The sequence below is a fragment of the Athene cunicularia genome (assembly GCF_003259725.1).
Source record: "Athene cunicularia isolate RWA chromosome 3 unlocalized genomic scaffold, athCun1 chr3_part1, whole genome shotgun sequence".
In the NCBI taxonomy this organism is placed as follows: Eukaryota; Metazoa; Chordata; class Aves; order Strigiformes; family Strigidae; genus Athene; species Athene cunicularia.
This window is the reverse complement of record NW_020799097.1, coordinates 15498812-15508626: the sequence shown is the minus strand read 5'-3', so window position 1 is coordinate 15508626 and position 9815 is coordinate 15498812. Positions and strand designations below refer to the sequence as shown.

Genomic DNA, 9815 nt, shown 5'->3' with positions numbered 1-9815 from the left:
CGCTGCGGCCGCGGGCGGCTCAGCTCCTTCCGTGACGGCCGGCGGGTGTGCGGGGCGGCCGCAGGGCGTGGCTGCGAGCAGCCCGTGCTCTGCTCGGCTTAAACCGGCTCCTCTGTCACTCAGGTCAGAGCCCGCCGGCTCCCCGCGCCTCCCCTGTGCCGGCGCCGCGTCCTGCCTCCACGGGGCGCACAGACTGCCGAGCAGAAACTTTCTGCTTTAGTGTTTCCGCGCCGTTGGTTAAGGGAAAACGGGGGGAAACGGCTTTTTTAACGTGCCCGGAACCAACCCGGGCCACCCATGTAGCTGGGGACAACGTGCTCTTGGGTTTAAGTCATGTATTTCGGTTATTTGATGGTCTGGGTGCCCTGTTGGGCAGGCAGTTGTACCAGTTAGACAGGCTTCTCTACCCCGAATAAGTAAAACATAATCATTCTTTAAGAAAATTATAAAGCATGTCAAACGCCAGTGATTTGTCAGTCTGTAGTAAGCTCACATGGGCTAGGCTTATTAAATCTTGCTTAAAGAGGATTGTATGGAATGAAAAATAAATAAACTGCGTGCATGTACATTCAGATGTGGGTGCAAACGTGAGAAGATCCCTTGAAAAGGTTTGTGTTTGCTGAACCGAGGGATGGAGGTGGCCAGAACATCCAGCCACATGGCTGCTAGCACACCGCACCAAGTTTAAAAAGGGCTTTTTATCAGAAAAAAATCACCTCAGAAAAATGACATGTGATTTCTGAATGCACTTGTGACTCGTCCTCAGTTAGGGGCACCGGCCGGTCTGGCTCTGCGGAGGCTTAGGTGTACGGACACCGTTCTGCACAGAGCTGTGCGGAATCCCCTTGGTCTCCACTGCGGCCATTTTGCCACCCATGTTTGTCCACAGCGCTGAACCCCTGTTGTTGCTGGTTACTGGTAATACACCTCAGAGTAAGTGAACTAAATTCTAGTTCCAGAAAAGATAACTTACCCCACAGCCCCCGCCAAGAAGCGGTGGTAGCATTTTAAAAACATTCATGTGTATTGGTGTGCACTGAAAAGGCTTTCTAAGTCATGTCTCGGATGTGGAGGAGCCATAGATCGTCTCCTCAGCGCCTGGGTGATAACCACAGTACCCACACCGCTGCAGGTTGTGCGACTGCTCTGGCCAAAACTGTTTTGGAAGAGTTACAAGGAGGCAACGTCTTATTGTGACTGTTTGTTTATTTAGTAGACTATTTATCCTGGACTATTTGTCCAGCTGCAGAGATCTTTGGGGCTACTGGTGCAAACTGGGATGGTTCTGTGGAGTTAGCATGCAGTGACCTGGCAGAGGAGTGACTCAGAAACATGAGGCAAGGAGTCTAATTTGAACCTACAAGAAATACGACTTCTAGGAAGTTCAGATACTTAAAATTCTGAATACTCTAAAAGCCAGTTTCTTACACAGCAGGCAGTTCCTTAATGCCATCTTCCTACGCCTGAAACCATCAATTTTTCCTTATATAAAACTATGCCCTAAGAGTCCTTTGTATTTTCTCTGCAGCCTTGAAATTTCTGTCTAAGCCCATGGACTTGCATAAAAGCCGAAGACAGTAAAGAAATGTGATAGAAGTTCAATTCCTTTTAGATACTATACTGTGGAATGGCAGGAAGAGGAATGGCCATTGATTGGTGTATTTCAGAACAGACTCTCAGTCTGACCCACACACACTGGGCAATTTTATAACAGTGTAGTCTAGATGGCTTGCACTTTGTCTTCATGTTGTTCTGATCAGTTTGACAGCTACATCCATCTGGAGCCTTTTGGTACAACAAAACAGTAAAAAGGAAGTTGTGAAGGAGCTGTCCTGTCCTTTCATGCAGTCATGTTATTTTGTGTCTTTCTGTTCAGCTTTCTTGTGTTTCTGAGGTACCAGATCTATTATGGTTACCCTCTGCAGACATACCTGGAATATCCCATCATCATTGCACAAGGTAATTTTTTAAAGTCATGATTTGGAAATAAAGCAGGGCCCATTCAGCACTCCAAGGCTCTGCGTGTAGGTACAATACTTCACTGCAGTGATGTGAATCCACTGACCAGTTCTAGCTGGAGTCAGGGGAAAGAGGGAATGAATATCTCAAATATAATTGAATTCTTACAAATTTTATGAAAACAGGTAGAGGAGAAAAATCTAATTAACACACACACAGTGGAGTTGCAGTATAAGTTCATCCTCACCAGTGTAAGTGATTCCACATGGGAGAAAAGCATTATAACACTCCAGACTTTATGAAAAGCTTCATTTTGGAGCTTGCAGTGTTTTGGACATCAATCAAATTTGAGAAACAAAACCTGCATGAAACAAATTTCCATAGACATGGTGCCCAGTGGAACTGTCAAAGATTGCATTTGGGTCCCCTCTCTCCCTTCAGTGACGAGCGATCTTTTTTTTATTTCAGATGCCATTCTCCTTTTGCTTATTCTGCGTTTCAGTGGAAACATGAAACGAGCTTTGTTCTATGCAGTCACGTATCCTTTGAAATCTGGGAATTTTGGTTTATGTAGCTTGTTTGGTAGTTCTTTGCATATGTCATCATTTGTTTTGTGCTACCATTGTAAATAATTTTCAGCTGCCCCTCAACGTGCATTTCACGTTCACATGGTGATCTCTGGGATCACAGAAAATCTCTACAAGAAGTAAACTTTATATGTAGCTGTGCTTTAGAAGGCGCACAACTTATAAGGAGTAAGATCAATTCTTAATTTACATCTTAACTAGAGATACAGGGTGGAAATGATTAATCTTTTTTATTTGATTGATGAACACAGCAGAGTTTGCCTTTTTTTTAAAAAAATAGGACGGGTTTAAATCTTGTGCTTTGGAGCAGATCTTGAGAAACTGCTCAGCCAAAGACAGTGTGAAAAATAGGAATGCTTAATGTTTCAACCAGTGCTTAATCTTTTATCTAGATTGTCTAGTCTGTTATAAAGTTTCAATAAGATTACTTCCAGATGCTTAAAGAAATCTAATTCCCCAGGCAGTTTCAAAAGCTTTGGTATCCTAGAATGTTCAGTGTTATGAAAACTTAACATAACGTAAGATTCTGGGGGGGCTGGTACGTGCTAACACTGCGGAAGTGGATAATAGACCTGGCCATGGTAAGTGATGCGTGATTATTTGAAATTAGGTCCACATATGAAATAACTTTCTTTCTGGACATCTCTATTAGTGAAATATCTCCTTGTATTTGTCCTTGTAAGAATTAATCATCTGGGTTAGCTTTCAGAACAAACCCAGTTTTCAAATACTGCTGTTTTCCTTCTATCAGTAGCTGGAAAACATAGCACTGGCAATAGAGACTGTATGAAAAAAAAAAAATGTTCAGAGGTAAAGTTGTTAATTGTGTTGCCTTAATTAAAACTAGCAAAGGTTTAAGGTGTTGAAAAAAGATCTCCTCTTTAGTCCTAATGCCATAATCCCCACTGATAAACCTTTAACATAAGAGGAAAAGAATAGAGCATTGGTTAAAGCATTTGAAATAGGGAATGCTCAGTATTTCACAAGATCTTTTTTCCCTTTAGTGCTAGCATTTTGCAAGAAAAATATCATCTGATAATGCCCTATGCAGGTTAATGATGGTCATTTTACAAGAAGAAAGTTAAAATTAAATTGAGATGAACTGGAGTTGCTAATACGCAAGGTGATACAAATGGGGATAAAAGCTTCTAAGCATAATACCAATCCTTACTTTGCAAGGGAAATCTGGGCATGGCACAGAGACCCCTGTGGAGGTCCCCTCTACCCACTGCCTTTGGAAAACCCCCCTTTAAAGGATGACAGAGTGAACAGTCCATTCCCTTCATTATTTTTTTCCCACCAATTGGACTCATTTTCTACACATTCTTGTCAGTTTTCTCATTCTTTTATGGTTTAGTTTGCCAGACATAATGGTAACAGATGGTCTGAATCAACCTTGCTGTTTAGACTAGATCAGTCTCATTTTAGCTAACTTTCATAAACAGTTTTATGTAGCAGGTTGAGAAGCTTTTTTATTTCTTTGCTTCTTACTGTATTTGCTTCTATCAAGCATTTGCCAACAGCAGTAGCAATTGTGCTTTTTGCTTTTTTCTGGGCAGTACCTCAGAAATCAGTGCCTTGCTTTTGGCAACTTCAGTTTTTTGCTTCAGGGTTCCTTAGTAAGAAGCTGAAATGCTTGGGTTGCCAAACACTGAAAAAGTTTTGGTTTGTTTTGTTGTTTTATTCTAAATGAAAAAGCAAGTCCTTGTTTTCACTTAAGTTACATACTAACAGCCATAAACTAAACACTCAGATAATGCAATGGCAGAGGTTCTTTCTCTTTTTTTACCTGCTTTTCAGAATTTGTGCACGTTCATCAGTGCAGCCAGTAAGCTGGCTCAGCTGCAGTGTCTCTGGCAGACAAAAGATTCCGGACAAGTGAGCGCCTTGACCTGGAGTATGTCTGCATATACCTGTGCAAGTAAGCTATGGGCAGCTTGGTGTGAAGCACTGAGTTTTGATCTCCTCTTAATGCCTCTTTCACTGGGTTTTTACTCCATCATAGCAGGTAGGAATCTTGCCTAATGTAGTTTCCCTTAGTGCCGACTTCTGAGACTCAGATACCATGCAGTCTCTTGAAATCAAGTTTTATCATTGACACCAGCTCAGTGACCATGACACTTTGACTTAGAAAACATGCAAATATGGCCAAGGGAACGTGATACAGTTGAAATAACTGAAAGAGTGTCTTTTCAAAGAAAAGATTTTCAAGTTCTAGGATTTAATAAAATTGCTAGTGATCCAGCATGAAAAGGTGCTAAATTTTGGGTTAGACAATCAGGCAACGCTGGTTCTGAAAAGTTGTCTACAAATAAATACACACTTAATGGTAAATACCTTTAACTCTATGACTACATATAAATACATTTCTCAACAGAGGAGAATTTAAGAACGTACCAAGAACAGTGATTTGTGAAGTTCATGTGTTAATTACCTAGTGGTCTGCATGAAGAGTTCTTCACACAGCTATTTGTCAGGAGTGCCTTTGTCATATTAACAAAACTTGTTTAAAATACTCTTGCTGTAAAACAGTGATTCTGGATCTATTTCCCCGTGAAACAAATGCTTTAAAGTCAACAATTGGAAGTTGTGGTACATTTGTTGAACAATGGCAATAAATTTTGTGAATGGTTTTAGTCTGCTGCAAACATGAAATAATTAATGTTTAGATTTATTGTGGGAAGGAAAGCTGAATTCCTCATATTTGCAGAAGCCTAAAAGCATGCATGTGAACATTCACAATGGTTAAGTCACGCTAACTCAATTGTGGGTGTAGCTCAGTATCAACTACTGAAGGAGGAGGCTGAACAGAAAGAGAAGCAGTAAACTTTGACCACATCCATCCAGTGAGATAAATAGATACAGATAAAAAAATTCTATCAGTGATTTCCTTATTAAAAAAGACATTTAATACAGTGACACTCAACTTTGAGAGCTTGATCTCTGAAGCTAAAATAGTGAAGAGTGGGAATGTCTATACAATTTATATTTTCTCTATTGAAAAATAGATACTTCATAATTTTTTGAAGGTATAAATGTGTTTTATCTAGTCCACTAATCAGTATTCATTCAATTTACAGCAAGAATATTTACAACTGTAATGACTACGAATGATCTCGCAGGTGAGTAAAGCATGGAACTAACTGCCTGCTTTTCCAAGATAACAGCTGCTATGGTAGTTTTTAGAAAGCAGTTATCTGGTCTCAGGAGAACAAACCATGAACCTGGCAGGTTAGCATGGTGACGGAAGGAGTTACTGCTAAAAAAGTAGCACAGGATTACAAATACCTAGAGAAAACAAAAAAACCTGCATACACGTGGTGACAAGTGGTCCAATAGCCATTATTTTTTTCAAAAGGCAGAAGCACTACAAAATTAACTTATTTATGAAAATAGTAGAATAAAGCATTAAAAATCTTTAGTATTTAAACACATAAATAAAATTTAGTAAAATGCAACGTTTAAAATGTAGTAATTGAGCGATAGCTTTTCAAATAATGTGTTTCCTTTTGTGGGGCTTGTGCATTAAAAAATTCTAGAAAACTGAAGTTCAGTTTAGTATATGAATACTAATTGTAATGAATACAACGTTCAGAATGTTTATGGCAGGCTGAAAATGAAATGGTAGGCTGGGAAGAAGCTCACAAAAAACTGGTTTAAAATATATATTTTGCAGCTGATTTCATTATAAAGCAAATTTATTTAACAGCTTCTTACCATCCTGACAAAACTGAAAGAGCTAAGGAGTTCAGCAGATTTTTCAAGAAATGGTTTGAAATCAAGACTTTGTGGATATAAGAACAGTAACAAAATCACACTGTACGTTATTTGGTGGTTCCTTGTTCTAGTTCAAAGCTGGTATTTCATCAGAAACATGAATGGATTTATTTTTTTTTTTACGCAGCCCCCCGCATCACAATTAGGCTCTAGTTTTACAAGCAGTTTGAGTGGCTCTTTCACTGGAAAAGGAAGTCCCCTTTTCAATCACTTAGTTTCACTTCTACGCTTGCTGCTTTCTCTTTGCCAGAGTAAGAGTTTTGGGGCCATGTGGTTAAACTAGATCACCAAAAAATTGACATAATGTGCATATAGAAATATAGTCTGTGTCAGTTACTGAGTCCAGTTCACCCACAGCTACACACTTACGCTGATCAGAAGTGAGAGAGAGGTATATTGAGGGGAGGAATGAAGGGAGAAAAACACCATGAAAGTACTAAGCTGTCTCTTGAAATCAAAGCTGGCTCTGGTTAAAGCTGCTTTTTAAAATATAGCACAATACACTTCGGAACATGGAAGAGATGGGAGCAAACATTGATACTGCGCTGCTCTAATGGAAAATGTTTCCACTTCCAACACTGAACATTCTGGCATGTTCATCTTAGTTTCATACACACATCATGAAACTGTCAAATATCACATATTTCTCAAACAAAGTTTTGTGTACAGTTCTGTGAATATTCCATTTACCAAACAGATCTTAGATTATACCTGTACTTCCCACTGTATTCTCACCAGGTATACTATGCTTATTTTGGTTTTAAAAAAATCCCAAAGTTAATCAGGATACTGAAAAACTGCTTTTTTCTCAGTTGTCAGATTTCCTCTCATTAAAATCTAACAGGTACAAGTATCTCCTGTCTCCCTGAAGTCTAAACAGATGGCAGTAGAGAATAATCTTTTTATTATAAACAACACACATGATTATAAAGGACATGTGAGCTGTGGCTCCTGAGTTTAATTTTAGGTGTAAATATAAATTTGTATGAGGTTACTCAAACTTGTACTGTTTTCCTGGTTTTGTCACATAGGAATTAAAAGCACTGTACAGTATTATCTTAAGATATCACTCCCAAGTGCTGAATGCTCTTCACTGCTCTATTTATTTTGAGAATGTCTGGATTCCTAAACATGGTAATTAAACTAATTGACTGAAAAGAGTTGCAGAATGGGAACCATTTGTACACCAGTAAAGGTTTATAAAACGTATCTTCTGAAAATTACAGCAGTTGATTCTTTTCCATTTATGCTTACAAGGTGGTTTTTTTTTCCCTTTTAGTTCTCATCCGTTTCATAATCATGCTCATTCTCAATATTTGGGTCACAGCCACTATCCTGCACTACAGGAAAATTAAAAAGACTGATTAGAAGACACTCATCAGCACATAACATAGCTACCATCGAAAAACCCTGATATAATTAAGCTTAAACAACATAACAAAGGTTGAGGAGCTCTCTCTCTTAAGCATAGTATTTATCCCTAAGCATAATTAGTAGTCATGCTTATTTTCTCATAGAAATAATTCTGATAAGATACTTCATTTAAGCAGCATATTTTTATTGGTCATTTAAGACAAGTTTCACTGGTATCACATTTTCTCTGGACTTTTTTTACTAAATGAACAAGGTTATTTCATATTCAGATGTTTATATATTATCGTATCACTTCAGTACTTTCTGGTTACATTAAGCAACTTTCTTCAATTATACAAGAGTAATTTTGCACCAACGTATCAACTCGTCTTTCTGCATCTGCTGTGAGTTTGAAAAACAACAGATGTTTGTCGTCTTCTTGCAAGCAACTCAGTCAGACATTAACTATGTATTTTAGGATGAAGAAAATTGGGAATCAAGGCCCAATCCAAAATGAAGTTCTAAATGTATTTTACTAAGTCACAAATCCAGTTGGGATTGTAGTGCTTACATGCGACACTTAAACAGTACAGTTTATACAGCTGATACAGGATACCCATGGCCACTTTCAATATACCTGCTTTTTATTAGAATAAGAGCAAAACCTCCACTATGAATTCTTTTTCAACCCAAGCTCTTATTCACTGAACATACTGTTTTGGGAGCAGCAGAGACTATAATATATAGGAATCAATGAAACTCTGACCAATCAGAGTTCCCGAACTGACACCCAGACTCCCCAAATGCAATCCCTACCGACAGTGACTGTTTACATGTCCAGCCTGGGGCGTCACAGCAGACTTATCTCAAATGGTTATCAGTTTGTGATGATACCGCTCTGTGCTTTCTTAGTTTTTAGCTTGTCTGTGCTAAGTGTGCTGAAAAACATAAAAGACTTCACTTAAATTTCTACTTTGGAGACTAATTTGCAGTAAGTGTATCAAAAAGGGAAAAGGATATTCTTGAGAACTATTAGCAAAGGGTTTTGCTTTTAGAAATAATGCCTTTCCACCCAGAAGTTACAGCAGTAATCATATAGTTTGCCTTCAATTCTCATTACGTTCTCCAAAATGAAGAGACACCTTTTCAAGAGTTATTACGGTAGTGTCACTGTTAAAACCAAGGCACCCTTGGTTCTGACACTCTTGAAAACTACGGGAAAACTGCATTGACAACATTTGAGGCAGGTTTTCCTTGCCATGTGCTAAGTCACTGGACTCTTGTGGAAGAGTGGGATCTGCAAAAGCAGATGTTTCCACCAGTGTACACTCAGCAGTCAGACCGAGACCTTCACCGTCAGAAAACAGCTGCTTTTTAAACTCTGATTTTAGTGTGGGAAGGGGTGGGAAGAGGTATGTCTGTGGACATAAGATTTCATGTATCTCACATTATTGAGAGCAAGTTCAAAGATGAGGCTTTTTTACTGCTTTAATAAAATGTATAAATGTTTCTCTGTTGGTTGAGAGAGTAACTGTAAACATGCTGTTACTGATTTTACTAAAGTTGTGTAAAATATCTGAAGTGGTATAAATGGTGGCAAGGGGGCATGTGATACATTTTCCAGGTCATATTAATAAATACTATTCTTCATGATTGATTAATGTCATTCTTACAGTTAATTTTAATTACATTTAATTTTTTTATTCTGTTTCCATATATGGAAAAAAACCTAAATACTCATTACAGGTCATAATGGGCAGCTTTCACCTTAATATTTGAAGCATCAGGCTGTGTATTAACCTGTAAAATGCTAAAGAGCTCCAGCATCTTAAAAGGAAAAAACCCACACCTCATCTCACTTTTTTAATTAAAGCCTCTTATTGGTAGAGAAAGATTTGTGTAGAGTTCAAACCCTCTCTGTTATGGACATCTTTCATAGTCCTGAGTGATGCTGCAGCAAAATGAAGACATTCCATTTTCGATTGGAGGATCAGCACTTCAAGTTGGGTTTTGTCATCATAAAACGCAGAAAATGCATTAAGAAAAGTTCTTTACAGGTTAGTTAACATATTTCAAATAAATTGTCTTAGAAACCTGTGGAAAGAAAGAGACTAAGGAAAATAAAAAAGCTGGGTAATT

The 9815-nt window shown here is 38.4% G+C and overlaps 1 protein-coding gene across 1 annotated transcript in view; it reads left to right on the top strand.

The window, feature by feature from the left end:
* Nucleotides 1-9398, top strand: part of PQLC3 (PQ loop repeat containing 3) — a 17052-nt gene extending 7654 nt beyond the window's left edge. The window contains exons 3-8 of the mRNA XM_026846507.1: nucleotides 1877-1959; nucleotides 2428-2497; nucleotides 3070-3127; nucleotides 4347-4467; nucleotides 5627-5668; nucleotides 7603-9398. Of these exons, the coding sequence (XP_026702308.1) occupies nucleotides 1877-1959; nucleotides 2428-2497; nucleotides 3070-3127; nucleotides 4347-4467; nucleotides 5627-5668; nucleotides 7603-7691 (463 nt within the window). The 3' untranslated portion in view covers nucleotides 7692-9398. The remainder of the gene's footprint in view (nucleotides 1-1876; nucleotides 1960-2427; nucleotides 2498-3069; nucleotides 3128-4346; nucleotides 4468-5626; nucleotides 5669-7602) is intronic.
* Nucleotides 9399-9815: the final 417 nt, after the last annotated feature.